The sequence below is a fragment of the Bubalus kerabau genome, chromosome 15 (assembly GCF_029407905.1).
Source record: "Bubalus kerabau isolate K-KA32 ecotype Philippines breed swamp buffalo chromosome 15, PCC_UOA_SB_1v2, whole genome shotgun sequence".
NCBI lineage: Eukaryota > Metazoa > Chordata > Mammalia > Artiodactyla > Bovidae > Bubalus > Bubalus kerabau.
The window spans coordinates 82492515-82509915 of NC_073638.1; the positions used below are offsets into that span (position 1 = coordinate 82492515).

At 49.1% G+C, this 17401-nt stretch overlaps 1 protein-coding gene across 13 annotated transcripts in view; it reads left to right on the forward strand.

The window, feature by feature from the left end:
• Positions 1 to 17401, forward strand: part of CTNND1 (catenin delta 1) — a 47866-nt gene that overhangs the window by 26482 nt on the left and 3983 nt on the right. For 10 of the 13 annotated variants that reach the window (XM_055547200.1, XM_055547209.1, XM_055547197.1 and 7 more), the window contains 15 exons: positions 662 to 928; positions 2847 to 2918; positions 3648 to 3800; positions 4204 to 4734; positions 7843 to 8311; positions 9470 to 9653; positions 10441 to 10558; positions 10963 to 11116; positions 11485 to 11502; positions 11926 to 11994; positions 12882 to 13009; positions 13112 to 13262; positions 13975 to 14167; positions 14516 to 14630; positions 15134 to 15221. In XM_055547200.1, the coding sequence (XP_055403175.1) occupies positions 734 to 928; positions 2847 to 2918; positions 3648 to 3800; positions 4204 to 4734; positions 7843 to 8311; positions 9470 to 9653; positions 10441 to 10558; positions 10963 to 11116; positions 11485 to 11502; positions 11926 to 11994; positions 12882 to 13009; positions 13112 to 13262; positions 13975 to 14167; positions 14516 to 14630; positions 15134 to 15221 (2638 nt within the window). In that variant the 5' untranslated portion in view covers positions 662 to 733. The remainder of the gene's footprint in view (positions 1 to 661; positions 929 to 2846; positions 2919 to 3647; positions 3801 to 4203; positions 4735 to 7842; positions 8312 to 9469; positions 9654 to 10440; positions 10559 to 10962; positions 11117 to 11484; positions 11503 to 11925; positions 11995 to 12881; positions 13010 to 13111; positions 13263 to 13974; positions 14168 to 14515; positions 14631 to 15133; positions 15222 to 17401) is intronic. The other 3 variants (XM_055547201.1, XM_055547198.1, XM_055547206.1) reach the window with 2 other exon arrangements.

Sequence of the window (17401 nt, forward strand, 5' to 3'; positions counted from 1 at the left end):
CCTTTTCGCACATAGTCTTTTTTATTCTGCTGCTTTCTTGTCCGTTAGCCAAGGCACACATTCTGCCTTCAATGTTGTAGTACAGTTTTGAAAAGTAGAAAAGCCCTTTGTATACGAATTCAGTTTGAGGGCCTCAGTTTCACTCCCTGCCTTTGGTGGTGGGAATATTCTCACCTCTCCCGCTCCGTATGGTGTTATAACTCGCGTGTTGGTTGAGTGTGTTTGCCACCACCGCCGCAGTTTCAGTGTTCGGATCTGGGAGACGTGAACTAAGATCTGTCCTCCCCTCTGTCTCGAGAGGCGGCTTGTCCCGCGGGACCCTGAACGCTTGTCTGTGGTGCGGAGTTGCAGCTTCGCTGAGAAAAGGAGCCTGACTTGAAGCTTGTGTGTGAGCAGTCCTGAGCCCCGTCCTCTCTTACTGACCTGCAGGGCACAGGGCTGGTCGCACCTTCGCTTTCAGCGGCGGTCCCAAGCGCTGTTACAGAGGGCAGCGGGCAGAGGACCCTGCTTGTGCAGGTGCTGGTGGTGGCCCCAGGCTTGGTGGCGGCTCTCCCTCTGCGCTGCAGGCAGACCGCGCGGGGCAGCTCTGGCCCTGGGGTGACTCGTGCGCCTGTCCTCTCTGACCTGTGCCCTTCTCTCCCCTCTCTCGCCTCCCCGGCAGTGAGCAGTGAGGGGCCTCCTCCCTTCCCCCCTCCCTCAGTGGGCCATCTTCTCTTGCCCTGCCCTCACCTCCATGGACGACTCGGAGGTGGAGTCGCCCGCCAGCATCCTGGCCTCCGTGAAGGAGCAGGAGGCGCAATTTGAGAAGCTGACCCGGGCGCTGGAGGAGGAGCGGCGCCACGTCTCGGCGCAGCTGGAGCGCGTCCGCGTCTCCCCGCAGGACGCCAGCCCGCTCCTGGCCAACGGCACGCTCACCCGCCGGCACCAGGTAACCCTCCATCCGCCAGGCCTGCCCGCGGACACGGACCCCTCGGGGAGGCTGCTCTGCACACGGCGGGCATCCCGTGCCCCTGCCTAGTGATCGCCTTCGCAGGGTGCTCGGTACTGATTAAGACAGGACATTGCTGCTCTGCTGAGTTGTGTGGACATCTCTCTCGAAGCATCCATCTGACTTCCTGTTGGCTGCAGTGGGGTTTCTGGGTCGGGATGCTGTTCTGGTAGTGGCAGATCATAATTTGAAGCTGTGCTCAAGTTACTTCTTTTTTTCCCCCCTGGTTTCCCTCTTCCTCCATATCAAAAATTCAGGATATTAAATGCCTGCTTCGTGGTTGGGGAAGTTGGACATCTTGCATTCTCATTCTCCCTCACAGAACAGTTTGCTCAGAGGCGTGGCAGTGTCGGTAAATTCTGTATTCCCGCTCCACACACTTTTTGTTGGCTGTGCAAGTCATTTTTTTGGAGAAGGGGGTCATTGTTAATTCTTTTGGTTAGAGTTGGAGAGGGAGTATCATGCTGCTATTTAAGCCAGATGACCGCAGGAGCCAGTGGTCTCTGGGTTGGCTGACTCGGATGTGACTCTCAAGTGAGTTGGTGTTCGAAACGAGAAGTATCTTGTGTTTCCTATGGTTTCTGTAGTCTGACTTTGTTGTGATGTAATCTGTCTGAGGTTTTGTCTGTGTGTGTATGTGTGTGCGTTTGTGTGCGTGTGTATGTGTGTGTGTAGTAGGCATTGCCTGATAGACTTCATCTTAAGAGATCCTGATGGGAATCAAGAGCAATGCTCATGCTCATGATTGCTTATTAATGTTTGAAATGGAGAAGGTTCCTCAGGCTACGGAGCTTGTTGAGTGAGAGGATGTAATTTCAATTGGGGACGATCAGGAATTTGGAAGCCATGTTTGCAGGGCTTCTAGGATCTTTACAGGAACAAGAATAGAGGCTGAGGGTTGAAGGGGTATATATTGCAAAGGAGAGCAGGAGCGCTCAGCCTTGGAGGTGGTGGGGAATTCCAGGATTTAGTACATGGAGTCTCTCTCTTTTATTTTTAACTTCTGCTCAACAGTGAAACCACACCCTTCCTTCTTCCTGAAAATAATGTTTAACTTCCTTTCCCTACAGCATTACACGTCCTACGTAATGCGAGTAGGGTAGGGGAAGAGTCTCCCAAGGTGGCTGATCTCACTGTAGGCTTTTGGAAGGGGAGTAGTCAAATGTGTTTTTACATATATAAGGTCATTAGATTATTTCCTGCTGCTTCAGATGGGGCAATTTAAGAATGGCATTTTTGAATGTGTTCTGTGGATCTTATAATTGGTGATGAAGATACTGAGACATTTGTTTGCTTGAAGGGGGCTGAGATGCTTATTTTCTTCCTGCTTGGAAAGAGAAACTCATTATCTCTTGCTTCTTTCTGTAGAAAGCCTCCTGGTGTGGGTGTTTCCCATGGTTGTAGGGCATGAAGATGCATGAAACAGTAAAGGCTTTTGGAAACCCCCCACCCTAGCTTTTCCAACTTTCCTATGTTCTTATGGCTTTCCAAAAAGATTTCACAGGGAACTTACCTTATTCAGAAGAGAGTTTTGAGTGCCTAGTATGTGCAGGCACTGTTGAGGGTGCTAGGGAGGCGCTGAACAAAACTGACCAAAGCGCACAGACACCTCTGCCCTCAGAGCCCTCACCGTCTTACGTTCCAGAGACCCAGGCTGCCTGAGCTCCAGGCCCAGTTGCGGGTCTGAGGTGCTGAGTCTAAGGCACGCTGTGGTTCTTTTATCTGTACTGACAGACGGACTCTGGGCCACAAACGCCTTCTTGCAAGCCCTTTTCCTGTTTGGAAAAAACCTCATTTGTGTTTGATAGAGCAGAAGAAGGCCGCGAAGTGAATTGTCTTCTTGTGGGCTCTGTTTCAGAACGGCCGCTTTGTGGGCGATGCTGACCTTGAGCGACAGAAATTTTCAGATCTAAACCTCAACGGACCCCAGGTACCTCTTTTGGTTCAAGGTCTGGGTTGCTTGTTCATATCTTTTTTACTTTCCCAGCTTGAGAGCATATTGGTGTCTTCTAAAGTACCTGGCACGTTGTAAACTCTTCGTTAATTAGTTTCATTTAGTGGAAAAAAATGAAAAAAGTGGAGCTTCAAAGTATATATATGGTTTTATTTTGGACGTACATTGGCCATTGATTTAGTATTTGATCCTTCAATTACTGCATCCCTTTTCTAGAGTGGGTGTGGTTCTACTTTGCAGAAATCCCTACCTGAAATCTAGCTGGTCTTGAGCCTTAGGCAAGTCTGAAAAATCGCATTGAGCCATTCAGAAGATGGCTCTTACTGAGGTTTTCTGGTTCATCTTAAAGGTTCTTATTGGGTAAACTTTGTTTATTTGAAGGATCACTCAGATACAGATACAGCTGCTTTTTACACAGTTCATGCTCACTTAGATGACTAGAACTGGGACGCTATCTGCTGTCTCTGCCACTGGGGGGGTGCTGATGTAGCTGTAGTTAACTCAGTTCCTGTTTGTTACGTGAATGGGACTGGGAACTTATATCTTCTGCCCTCTTGTACAAGTTGGGAAAGTGGGAACAGTCACTCCTAAAAATTCTGGGCCCACAGAAGATGTGTTGTCTTCAGGGAGACTGTGCTGCCCGTTGGGATGGATCATTAGTGTATATGGCTTAGGGGTGGCTCTTTCCTTCTCTCTGCCGTGTAGGATCACAGCCACCTTCTGTACAGCACTGTCCCCAGGATGCAGGAGCCGGGGCAGATTGTGGAGACCTACACGGAAGAGGACCCTGAGGGTGCCATGTCTGTGGTCTCCGTGGAGACCTCGGAGGACGGAACCACTCGGCGCACAGAGACCACAGTAAGCTGAGCCTTGTGTGAGGTCTGGGGTGAGGGTGGAGGTCTTCCTGTGGCCTTTATGAGAGGGAAGGGCCAGGCAGTTCACTAGGGTGGCAGAAGGGCCAGTGATCTGTAGTGAAGGCGTAGAGAAAGCGCTCCCGGGCTGGACAGGGAAGCTAGAAGAGATATGAGGAACCTGATGGAACGAGGAAGAGAGTCTCAGCAGCTTTCCTTGGGGCACTGTGGCTCCCAGTGCGGTGTTGTTCCCGGCAGACTTCCGGAAGATCGGCGGGGAGGCGGTGAGACTGCTCGGCATTTCTAGGGAACGCAAGCTGGGGACACCGGGTTATTTCTTAGAGGGGTCTAGAGTTGACGCTTAATTTGTTCACGTCATTAACGTTCCTTTTCTGTTTCCTTACTCGAAGGTCAAGAAAGTGGTGAAGACGGTGACGACACGGACGGTGCAGCCAGTCCCTATGGGGCCCGACGGGCTGCCTGTAGACGCCTCGTCGGTGTCGAACAGCTACATCCAGACTCTGGGCCGTGACTTCCGCAAGAACGGCAACGGGGGCCCTGGTCCCTACGTGGGGCAAGCAGGCACGGCCACCCTCCCCAGGAACTTCCACTACCCGCCCGACGGATACAGCCGCCACTACGAGGACGGGTATCCCGGGAGCGGCGACAACTACGGCAGCCTGTCGCGGGTGACCCGCATCGAGGAGCGGTACAGGCCCAGCATGGAAGGCTACCGGGCGCCCAGCCGGCAGGACGTCTACGGGCCGCAGCCCCAGGTCCGGGTGGGCGGGAGCAGTGTGGATCTGCACCGCTTTCATCCGGAGCCCTACGGGCTGGAGGACGACCAGCGCAGCATGGGCTACGATGACGTGGATTACGGCATGATGTCCGATTACGGCACGGGCCGGCGGACGGGGACGCCCTCGGACCCGCGGCGGCGCCTCAGGTGGGCAGGGAGGAGGGCGGAGGGAAGGGGCCGCGCTTCCTCGCGGGGAACTGAGGCAGTGGGCCCCTCCCCGGCCTGCGTCTGTAGGAGACCATCCTCATCTCCCTCTTCTGATTTTACTAAATACTGACTTGGCTTTTTTGGTCTCCTTTTCATTATAAATATCATATATTCTAATTATAGAAAACAACCTGTGACAGATAATTGGTCTGTGTCCTGAGGAGAGGCCTTTGGTTCTGTGTCAAGAGTTTGTTTATTTTCTGCCTAAGATTTGACGCCCCCGTTTGGAACCTGAGATCTGAAGCTATTGAATACTTGTTCTTGTGAATTTCTTCCACTTCTTGTTTGGTGTTAAGAACAAGGTTAAGGATTTTAGGCTTTCAGGAGCCGGATAGACAGTTGAAAGTGAAAGTGTTAGTCGCTCAGTCCTGTGGGAGGACTCCGTGGACTGTAAGCCAGGCTCCTCTGTCCATGGAATTCTCCAGGCAGGAATGCTGGAGTGGGTTGCCATTTGCTTCTCCAGGGGATCTTCCTGACCTAGGGATTGAACCCAGGTCTTCTGCATTGTAGGCAGAATCTTTACCACTTGAGCTATCAGGGAAGCCCTAAACCTTTGAACTGATTTAGGCTTTGCAAATAATATATTGTTTTTGTTGTATGTCATTGTTCATTTTACAACCTTTTAAAAATATGAAATGATATGGTTAGATAGCACGACCAACTCAGTGGGCATGAATTTGAGCAAACTCTGGGAAATAGTGGAGGACAGGGGACCCTGGCATGCTGCAGTCCATGGGGTCAACAAGAGTTGACTATGACTTAGTGACTGAGCAAAAACCACACAAAAAATGTGAAAACCGTTCTTAGTTTCAGGGCTGATGTGGCCCATGGGCTGACAACCTTGTTTTAGAATAAATCAGAGAGCAGTGTTTTCTGAGCAAAGAGAAATAAGAATTATAGGAGAAGATTTACGGATGTCTTAATGGTAAGAATATCCTACCAGCTGTTGCTGAATTTCTGTGTGAGGTCATGACTTTCTAAAGCAGATGCCTTGGTGCTCATTTTACTCATATTAGGTAGCTTTGGTTAACAGCAGACGGGGCTGGGCCCAGGCTAGAGGGCCCATTATCTAAGCCTGAGTCACTCACCTTTCAGGAATCTTTTGGACAGCAAATCCAGCTCCCATGTGACTCATGGTTTATTCCCGGGGTGGGGCTGGGGGGCACACCAGGTACAGCCATCACCAAAGGAGGCGGCCTCGGGTGGCGGCACCTTCTCCTGGGGACAGGCGTGCTTCTCCTGCCTTCCTCATTAGTGGACTGAGTGGGTTGAGTGAGTGCTGGTGGCCAGGTCATTCGCTTGTCCCTGGTTGGGGCAGTTGACATAAAGAAAGAGGGTTTGGGCTTGGTTCTTGGGTTTATCCCAGGGTGGTACTGGACTTAGAAACCTGCTCGACTAGCCAGGAACATTTGCTGCTTCCTGTTCCTGGCCTCGGAGAGCACTGCAAGGGCAAGTGAAGACCGCGAGGCGGAGAGAGGAGGGGAGGAGGCTCCGAACCCGAGGCCTGGGTCTAGCTGCGCCTTTGCCATCAGCCATGTGGCCGCAGGCGAGTCATCTAATCCTTCTGGGCACAGCTTTGTTATTTGTAAGACAAAGGAAAGAATGTCATGACCCACTTGTAAAAGTGACCAAAATCGTTATGGTGATTGTTTTGCAATTGCTTTATATTAAAATAATAATAAGAGTAAAACCATCAATCCATCCATTGATAAAGCACTTCCCTTAACATTGTTATGCTTTTCTTTTGTGTTCTTTTCCTTACACATGTAAACACACTCTGACCTTATTTTTCCCTTCTGAAATGGAATCTTACTTGATAGGCTGTTTAGCAACCTACTCTTAACACTTAGCTATATAACCTGTGTATTTTGTTTCAGTGGTATTAAAAAATAGTGATTTTTTTTTTTTTTTTTTTTTGACTGACTGCTTTGTCCATTTGAACTGTGTTTGAGCGTAACGTTGGCAGCTCTGAGGCTGGCCCTCTGCTCAGGCTAACCTCGAGGGTTTGCTGACAGGGGCAGTGGTTTTGTGGAGTAAACGAGAGGCTTCTTTGGAGTGCTCTGCACAATGGATTCTCCCCTCTCCTACGGGAGCCACTGAGTGAGATGAGCTCGCAGATGATGGGTCTCTTCCTTCCTGGCTGTTAGGAGTAAATAACCGCGTGACAGACTCACCCTCTAGTGGTGGTCGGTAGCACCGAGTAGGAAGCCTGTCCCGGGTTAGATTCTTCTTCACCTGCGGTGGCTCTGGCTCTGGCTCTTTTCTCAGTGGCTGGGTATCCCAAATGTGATGGTGGCCATTAGAGTGTATTTTGGCAGAAGTGGAAGTGTTCTCTTTAGAAATTGGAGACTAGAAATCCTGTCTCAAACCCGTTTGTTGAGTAGCAGAGATGACCTTGGGATGAACTGTGCAAACTCATGTTCAAGTTTACAGCTCGTCAGTACCAAAGCTAAGTCCTCAGTGTCCTCTACTGCTGTTACTCGCAAAAAAAGAGAGACTCTGTAAGAATCTCGCTTTCTCGCTTTAAAAAATAACTCCCCAAATAGGGTAAGGACAGGCTTACAGGTGAAATGTGTTTAAGAGTCTTATCCCATCAGGTGTTTCCTGTGTGTAAATGCCTCACGAGAGCTGGTATCAAACGTTGTTCCCTAGTTCTCTGCTGCCAAGTTCATTGGTTTCATTAACTCTGCTGTCTGAAGGTTTATTTCAGTCTCTATCTGGAGAACGTATTAGGTATCAGGTACCATTCAAGCACTAAGCAGTCAGGATTTGGTTCTTTTTTGTGATCAACCGTCCAAATGTTTGTTGCTAGTAAACGTCACAGAAAAAAATGATAGCTTTAATCGCAGATGCCTGTAAAATTATTGTCGTATCTCATTAAGAAAAATCGATCAGTATATTCTTTATGCAAAGGAGAGATGAGATCTAGTACACTAGAGCTGGGGTTCTTCCTTCCTTGAAGATGAGGGGTAATGGGAGCTCTCCAAAGAACCATGCATGACAGCTCGGTGTATTCTTTTTCCTCTCTTGGTCCTTCTGACACCTCAGGAGCTATGAAGACATGATTGGTGAGGAGGTGCCATCAGACCAGTACTACTGGGCGCCTCTGGCCCAGCACGAACGAGGGAGTCTGGCAAGCTTGGACAGCCTGCGCAAGGGCGGACCCCCGCCCCCCAACTGGAGACAGCCGGAGCTGCCCGAGGTGATCGCCATGCTGGGGTTCCGCCTGGACGCCGTCAAGTCCAACGCGGCTGCCTACCTGCAGCACTTGTGCTACCGCAACGACAAGGTGAAGACGGACGTCCGGAAGCTCAAGGGCATCCCAGTGCTGGTGGGATTGTTAGACCACCCCAAAAAGGAGGTGCACCTTGGAGCCTGTGGCGCTCTCAAGAATATCTCTTTTGGGCGTGACCAGGATAACAAGATTGCTATAAAAAACTGTGACGGTGTTCCTGCTCTCGTGCGATTGCTCCGAAAGGCTCGTGACATGGACCTCACTGAAGTGATTACTGGTGAGTTCCAGGCCCGAGGGGGAGCCTCTAGGTTTAGGGTCAGAGATCGTGCAAGGTTTTCCAGATTTTAAACGCCAGAGTGGGTTGCCATTCGTTTCTCCAGGTGATCTTCCTGACCCAGGGATTGAACTTGGGTCTCCTATACCGCAGGCAGATTCTGTATGTACCGTCTGAGCCACCAGGGAAGTCTGATTTTAAAGGCACTGTTTGCTAATGTGTTAAACGCAGAAGACTTCCCTTAAAATTCCAGATCCTTGGCTCCTGTTTTAAACTCACAGGAGCTGGTGACAGCGGACCTGTCTCACTGCCCAGTAGTCGGTCTGAGGTGACTGGGGCGTGTTCCGCTAGCCTGTGTGGATCACAGTGAGCAGCCCAAGAGAAAGAAAGGAAAAGAAATAGCACAGATGATTAGTTCTCAGTCGGGGGTGATCTCGCCCCCAGAGGACATTTGCAGTGTGTGCAGGTATTCGGTTGTCATAACCTGGGGAGTTTGGGAGTTGGGACGGTGCCATTGGTCTCTAATGCGTGAAGGCCTGCTGCTGCTGTGCTGCTGCTGAGTCGCCTCAGTCGTGTCCGACTCTGTGCGACCCCACAGACGGCAGCCCACCAGGCTCCCCGTCCCCGGGATTCTCCAGGCAAGAACACTGGAGTGGGGTGCCATTTCCTTCTCCAATGCACGAAAGTGAGAAGTGAAAGTCAAGTCGCTCAGTTGTGTCTGACTCCTAGCGACCCCATGGACTGCAGCCCACCAGGCTCCTCCGTCCATGGGATTTTCCAGGCAAGAGTACTGGAGTGGGGTGCCATTGCCTTCTCCTGACATTTACTCATTTAATGATGGGCGGGATAGCTCTCCACAACAAAAATTATCTGGCCCAAAATGTCAGTGGTTGTGAGATTAACAGATGGGTATAGCAGGCCCAGAAAGTATTGCTTATAGTAATTATTGTTTTAGAAAACTTACTTCATGATGTGTATGTTTGTATTGAGCCATAATGTAAAATACGTTGTCATGAGCAACAAACTAAAGCTTGAATATCGTTACAAGGTATTTGGTCATTGGGGAAGACTGAGAAGTGCTGGGAAAGGGGTTTCTCTTTGGCATTCTTCAGACGTACTGTCTTGGTGCTGGAGAACTGTCTGATGAGTGGTCTCTGCCAGGAACCCTGTGGAATCTCTCATCCCATGATTCCATAAAAATGGAGATCGTGGACCACGCGCTGCACGCCTTGACGGATGAAGTGATCATTCCCCATTCGGGGTGGGAGCGGGAACCTAGCGAAGACTGTAAGCCACGCCACGTCGAGTGGGAGTCCGTGCTCACCAATACCGCCGGCTGCCTCAGGTAACAGAGGGGCTGGGAGCGTGGGAAGACTGGGCTTCTAAAGACTGAAACTGCTTTGGAAGCACGTTAAATCCCGTAGTCTGTCACTCAGACTCCGTTCCGGTCTGTGTTGCGTCCATGACCCCGTCCTGTGCTTCTGCCCGTCGCTACCTGCTGGCGTACCGTAGGCTTTACTTGCGGTTCCCACACATCTTCCTCACTTCTGTGCCTCTTTGACTTTGTTAATATAATTTGTTCAAAACCAATGGTGTAAGGCCATTGTCTAGCCCTGGGCTTGTGTGTGTCTGTGCCTTTAATTGTATTTCAAGTCAGACTGCGATAAATGCAGCAAATGGGTACAGCATACTGGAAGGACAGAGTGGGGAAGAGTCCTTCCCTGTCTGCAGGGCACATCTGCTTGTTTCTGTTTTGAGGCCAGACTCAGGTGTTTGTATTCCAGAACGTTCTCCTGAGTTCTTTGTCTTGTGTCCTATAAGCGTGCAGTGTGTTATCTCTCTTCGGGACATGCGCCTGTGTGCCCTGCCGCCACTCGTCATTTGCGCTTGCCCACGAGCAGCGTCTGTTCTGTCTGACGTTGTTGCTGTTGGTCTCCTCCAGCCCACCCCTGGCCTGGTCATAAGTGTCCTGAAAGCAGGAACGTCTGCTTTCCGTCAGCTCTAGTGCCTCCCCTGACAGATACTCTTTGTTTGTGACCGTGGAAAGGCAGTAAGGAAGCTTGCAGGGCCTAGGGGTACTAAGAGAGGCTTTCTGGAGTTCAGGCATCTCGAAGCTTCCCCTTTCCCCTCAGGAATGTCAGCTCGGAGAGGAGTGAAGCGCGCCGGAAACTTCGGGAGTGCGATGGGTTGGTGGATGCTCTCATTTTCATTGTCCAGGCTGAGATTGGACAGAAAGATTCGGATAGCAAGGTAGGTCAGGTACCCGTAAGACAGACCTATCATCTCAGGCTTTCAAATAACGTTAGATACCTGTACCGGCCCCCTCCTTAAAGCGGGTATTCACCTTAGAGGAAAACTGTTTGCTTTGGAATGTCCTCTGCCTACATATTTTAAAGCTGTTTAGCCATACTTCCATTTTTTTCTAATTAGGAAAAAGTCAGTGTGACGTCGAGTTTTATGTTGCACACCAAATGGTAGCATAAACCTTTATTAGCCTGAGGCTGAAAGAATCTGAGAAGCTTGGGGGCACTTAAGAGGCATTATGAGAGAGAATGAATTGGGCTGTGCTTTTGAGGGTCATCATGGAAACCTGTGCGTGCTGGAAGACCCCCTGTCGTTCTCTCCTCTCACTGGGCCTTTCTCTGTGACCCCAGCTTGTCGAGAACTGCGTCTGCCTCCTTCGGAACCTGTCCTACCAGGTTCACCGGGAGATCCCGCAAGCAGAGCGCTACCAGGAGGCGCCTCCCAGCGTCGCCAACAGTACCGGGCCACACGCTGCCAGCTGCTTCGGGGCCAAGAAAGGCAAAGGTGAGGCTTGCTTCCTGCTCTCCCGCTCGTTCGTGCAGGACGGGGAGAGGAAGGTGTCTCTGGCTGTGTGTGTGGAACGCTTGCTGGGCAGTGCTGGAGTCTGCCCAGTCAGGGATGTCCCCTGTGCCGTGGGCTTCACGCTGGTGCTGGTGGTGGTGGTGGAGTCAGGATCAGTAGTTGGGCAGTGAAGGCTGAGAGCCCAGCTGACCCGGGGCCTTCTCCCCCCTCCTCCTCCTCTGTTTCCTGTGTTTGTCTTTTCCTCTGTGCTTCCCTGCTTGTTTTCCCGTGATCCTGTTGACATCTCTCTCCTGCGTTTTTCTTCCTTCATTTCTCTCCTCTCCTTTCCACCTTGGGTGACGCACTGGAAGATGAGTGGTTCTCCAGAGGTGAGTGGAATCTTTTAAGCGGCTTACCTACCTCTAATTTGCATGTTTGGGTTTTAGCGTTCCTGGCATTTCCTTGCCTAACCCTTCCCTGTGGATGCATGTAGGAAAATTCATTGGAGGAAGGCCGCTGAGCCCGGTCGCGCTCTTCTGAGCGAGCGGCTCCCGGCACCTGTTTCTGGGCAGCAGCCCCTGTTCCCGGCACTGAGGACAGCGGCAGCAGTAGCGGCCGTCCTTAGCTCACCCGGCTGCTGCGCGTGTTCTGCTCTTGGGGATCCTGTCTTGGTTTCTTTGTTGTTTTGTCTTATGCCCCTCTTGATGCATCTCTGATGGGAACATTCTGACTGAAGAATAAAGAATATACTGAGTGGACTCTTCCTTTCTTAAACTTCCTTCTCCCCCCACTTTCTTTTTAAATTTCCAAAGGGAAAAAACCCACAGAGGATCCAACAAACGATACAGTGGACTTCCCTAAAAGAACCAGTCCTGCTCGAGGTACGTTATCTTATTCTTCTCAGGCTCCATGGTTCTCATAAACATCGTCACGGATGACTGTTCGGCAGCCTACCACTAGGCTATACAGTGTGTTCACTGTTCTGTCCCCCCAACTTAAGGAATTTGAAGTGGTGATTAAAGTATTTGGAAATTTTAAATATTATAACAGTGACTTTCAAAGGACTTCTTGTCATGGCAGTTATTCAGATTACTTGAGGGTAAGGACTTGATGGTAGTCTAGACGAGGAACTTTTTATGTTCATTGATATGGTGAGTCCAAAATTCACAGCTCTCCATGGATATTAAAATTTAGATGTTATTAAATGTATGAGAGACCCTTTGGCTTAATCATAGTTAGGGTGAGCAGGATGACTCACTTAAGTTAGAAATAATTCATTTGAGATGCTGCTGCTGCTGCTAAGTCGTTTCAGTTGTGTCTGACTCTGTGCGACCCCATAGACGGCAGCCCACCAGGCTCCGCCATCCCTGAGATTCTCTAGGCAAGAACACTGGAGTGGGTTACCATTTCCTTCTCCATCATTTGAGATGAGAAATCTTTAACTCTTCAGTGCCGTTGATGAGTAAATGAAGCCCTTGAGAGCTGGGCATGGCCAGAGTAAACTGTGGCTAGAAAAGAAACTAGGAAGGAGAGAGAGGAATTGCATATGAGTTGATACATGTCCTGCTTTTGCCATGGACGAATTATTCTTGAGAAGGCATGTAGTCAAATCTGACCTTGCTCTTGGGTTGGGGGGAGGTGTTTTAGAGAGCCTGCTTGTATAGGAGCATCAACCCAGAGTCAACCCTAATACTCGACTGTAGTCAGCCAGAGCCTGCTCTGTAGGCACTGCTAAGCACCCTCTGCTTTCTTGCCCTTTCTTGTGCAGGCTATGAGCTTTTATTTCAGCCGGAGGTGGTTCGGATATACATCTCACTCCTCAAAGAGAGCAAGAATCCCGCCATCCTAGAAGCATCAGCTGGGGCCATCCAGAACTTGTGTGCTGGGCGCTGGACGGTGAGACCCTTGTACAAGATGCATTTGGGAATGGAAGGACTTAGCTTCCTCTTTTGCTATCGTTTGTAATCTGTTCTGCTTCTCTCCACGTGCCACTTGTAGTATGGTCGATACATCCGCTCAGCTCTGCGTCAAGAGAAAGCTCTTTCCGCCATTGCTGACCTCCTGACCAATGAACACGAGCGGGTTGTGAAAGCTGCATCCGGAGCCCTGAGAAACCTGGCTGTGGATGCGCGCAACAAAGAGTTGATTGGTAAGGAGCTGGCTGTCAGCCGCCACCTCAGCATCTGCTACCGCACCTTCTATTCAGCAGGTGCTGAGTTTATTTGTTGAAACAGCTGAGGAAGAATCCTAGTCCTCCATCGTTTGTGAATCTGGGGCATTAGAGAGGGTTATATTCTAACGGTTCTTGGAAAGAGAAGAGGTGATGACTCTTTAAAAGTTGAAAAATCATATCTTATTTGTTGAGCATGCACTTTGTTTGTAGGGATTGTTAAGCATATCTGTATGTTCTCATTTAAATGTCACTGTTTTACAAAGGTACTTTTTTTTTTAAATAGAACAAGAAAACTGAGGGTCGGCACATTAAGTAATTTCTCCAGAGTTAATAAAGCAGAGCCCAGTTTTGTTTTTTCACATCACAGTGACTGTTGCCTTAGACTAGTGTAGCGTTCAGTGCAGCGTTTTCACCGAGAGGTCTGCCGGGACTGAGTAGCACATGTGACATAAGTGTCCAGATTGATTTAACGTGACTGCAGGGGAGGATAAGGAGACAGACAGGAAGGACAGCGCCTCCATGGCTGTCCGGCGCTTTGCCCTTCTGAAGTGACGCTGCTACAGGAGCATGAAGCTGATCCTCCTGGGGGTCCCTGCCCTTGATACGGTCAGTGCAGTGAGCGTTGGGCTCCTCGAGCCTGGCTACGCTGGCTCTCCCTGTGTACATGCCTCCCGTCTTACCGCTGTAGGTAAACATGCCATTCCTAACTTGGTCAAGAATCTGCCGGGAGGGCAGCAGAGCTCTTCACAGAATTTCTCTGAGGACACTGTGGTCTCTATTCTGAACACCATCAATGAAGTTATCGCTGAGAACTTGGAGGCTGCCAAAAAGCTCCGGGAGACCCAGGGTATTGAGAAGCTGGTTTTGATCAACAAATCAGGGTGAGAGTAACACTGAACGGTCACAGCTGGGGCACGTGAGCGTGGGAGAGGGCGCTGGGGAGGGACTCTGCCCTGCCGATTCTGCGGGCTGTTTCCCTTTTTCACCTGTAAAGAATGAAGGAGGTATTGCTCTCTTTTCTATCTTAATGTTGATCCATAAATTGATAAGACTTTTCCGTCAGATATTTTTTTGTTACTGTTTGAGTTGAAATACTGGACTTGGTGAAAACCTGGTCTTGCCTATTTGGGGACTTATATTCTTATGTTACATTGTATTAGAGAGGACATGTTCTCAGCTTCTTTCCTGGTCTTACATCCACATTCCATCTGGTTTTATTTCCCTAAAAGGAACCGCTCAGAAAAAGAAGTTCGAGCAGCCGCGCTTGTGTTACAGACAATCTGGGGGTATAAGGAGCTGCGGAAGCCACTGGAAAAGGAAGGGTGGAAGAAGTCAGACTTTCAGGTAGAGTGACTGTTGGGACCGAGGCTTTCCCCTTTCTTCCCCTTGGTTTCAGGTAATGCTTCTTTCTTTGCTTCTTCTATTTCACTGTCACACTGAGTCTACTTTTGACCCACGTCTCTGTGTGTAAAGAAATCATTTATTTACTTTTCCCCCCAAATGGTGCCTGAAATAGCCCTGGTCTTGGCACGTCTCGTGGTGCGCTGTAAGTGCTGCTGGCAGTGTTGACCGGTGGCCCTTTGAAGGAGTTTGCCATTTTCTGAGACTGGATTTCCTTTGGATAGTGTGAGCGTTTGGTACCTTTGGAATTGGTTCAGAAACACAGATCAAAGCCATCGCATCCTACTTTGTCTCAGTATATATGTGTTTGTTTAAGCCATGCGAGTCACCTTTTGGTTAAGAACTGTGTCTGGGGATAAGGCCCTAAACGTCTGGGCCCATTGAGGAGTAGGGCATGGGTGAATTCGGTACTCGGTGCCGTGACTGCGTTTCGCGCTTGCCCCCAGGTGAGCCTGAACAGTGCTGCTCGGAGCCAGGGCAGCCACCCCTACGATGACAGCACGCTGCCGCTCATCGACCGGAGCCAGAGAGCAGGTGCGGGCGGGCACAGGGTGGGCACAGGGCGGGGGGACACAGGGCAGGGGGACACAGGGTGGGCGACGCACCTCTCTGTTCACTCCACCTCTGCTGTTCTCTAGTGGGCCTGCCATCTAACTGAATAAGATGTGCATTTATTTCTGAACAAGCTTGTCTTTTGGTGAAGGAGAGTTATACTTCACCTCGGGATTATAGCACGGAACTTTAGAAAATAGGAGAGCATCAGAAGATAAGACAGGCAGTTAGGCTGCGTGTGACCCCCGACTCTGCCTGTGGACTTCAGATGGCCGATAGTGAGCCCTGCTCTGGTTTCTCTGCTTAGGTTATCAGGACGTAACCCTATCATCAGTCTAAGGGAGATCTGAATATTGCAAAAGGATTATTCTTCCCTTTTAAATTTTCATATAATACCAAGTAGTATATGTTTACTGTGAAAAATTAGAAAGTACAGGCAAACCAGGAAAGGGACAACAACAAAAACGACTTATTTCCGTTGTCCAGAGATAACTCTGTTATTCTGGACTGTATCTTTTAAACACTGCCATGTGAGCAAACACATTTTCTTCAAAAGACAAATGATATATTTTGTTTTGTGAAGGGATTGTCACTTGTGTCTTTTATAATCCTTATTGTCTTAATGACACTGGGGTTTTGCTGAAATGTGGTCTGAGGATCATCAAATCTGTTGACATTTGTCCTGACGGTACAGAAGCATGGGGGGTGCTTGCTCTGTTGCTGGGGGCTGAGCACAAACCAGAGCAGTGACCCCAAACCAAGCCAGCTGCTGTAGTCTTTGTTGCCACTTACTTTCTGCTGTTACAAGACGAGCCAGCTTGGGCAGGGTGGAGGAAGAAAAGCCAGTCTCACTTAAGAATGTACTTGATGAACTGTAACAGTTACTAGTTTTATGGGTTCTACTCTTGAGGACTCCTTAACGGTCTGCTGTAGGGAGCGCTCACACGGGCCGCAGCGCACCAGAGCCTGACCGCTATCTTGAGGGGGAGCACTTGTGCTGTTTGTTTGAGTTACTAGGTGAACTAAGCCACCTTTTTTTTTATTTGGAAACACCATTTTTACTTAAAAATGACAGACTTTTTCTTGAAAATGAATGCAGAGAGCTTGTCAGTTTAGGAAAAAGTAACTGACAAGTACTTGCTGCCTGAATTTTCAAGTGAAAATTTTAATTTTGGAAGACTTGTATCTGCCACTGTGAGCCTGGTAAAATCCCAATATTTAATGTACTTTTTGATAAACTCATTGATTTTAGTGAGTGGGATTTTTTTTTTTTGATATATCATGAGATATGTTAACTTTAGAAGATCTGCATAACTGTGAACCAGTATATTTTCCAGGTGACCAATGCATGATTTTCAAAATCATACAGGGTTAATTGATCCATTCAAAGTGCAAAACAGACAAATGGGTTTTAATTGAACAGAAGATGAAGAGAGCGTTGGTTTGGATTCACATTCCACATTGTGCTGACCTTAAGGAAAACTCTGCCTGTTGGGTGTTAGTACACTACAAAGAATGGTCACCTTCACCTGAAATCACCGTTAAATGCTCCTCCCTTGTTCAACTTCTTATCTGTGTGAGGCTGGATTTTCTTCATACAGTTCATCCAAAATAACATCCCTGCTGCTACTGCTGCTAAGTCGCTTCAGTCGTGTCCGACTCTGTGCAACCCCATACACGGCAGCCCACCAGGCTCCCCCGTCCCTGGGATTCTCCAGGCAAGAACACTGGAGTGGGTTGCCATTTCCTTCTCCAGTGCATGAAAGTGAAAAGTGAAAGTGAAGTCGCTCAGTCATGTCCGACTCTTAGCAACCCCATGGACTGCAGCCCACCAGGCTCCTCCGTCCATGGGATTTTCCAGGCAAGGGTACTGGAGTGGGGTGCCATTGCCTTCTCCTAAATAACTTCCCAACAGATTGAATTACAAAGGCAAATATGGGAGTCTAGCTACCTTCTCTTAAGCCAACTCCAAAGATGTGCAAAAATGTAAAATAATGCTTTTTTTAAAAATTAAAAGTATGATTTATGTTAACATGGGATAGGTTTATTGTTATTTTTAAATGAAATGAATATTTAGAATTTCTTAGTGCCATAAGCGTTAATACAAGTAACCTGCACCCATGAGTGCTCTTTGGAGCCTCGTAATTTCTAAGAATATAAGG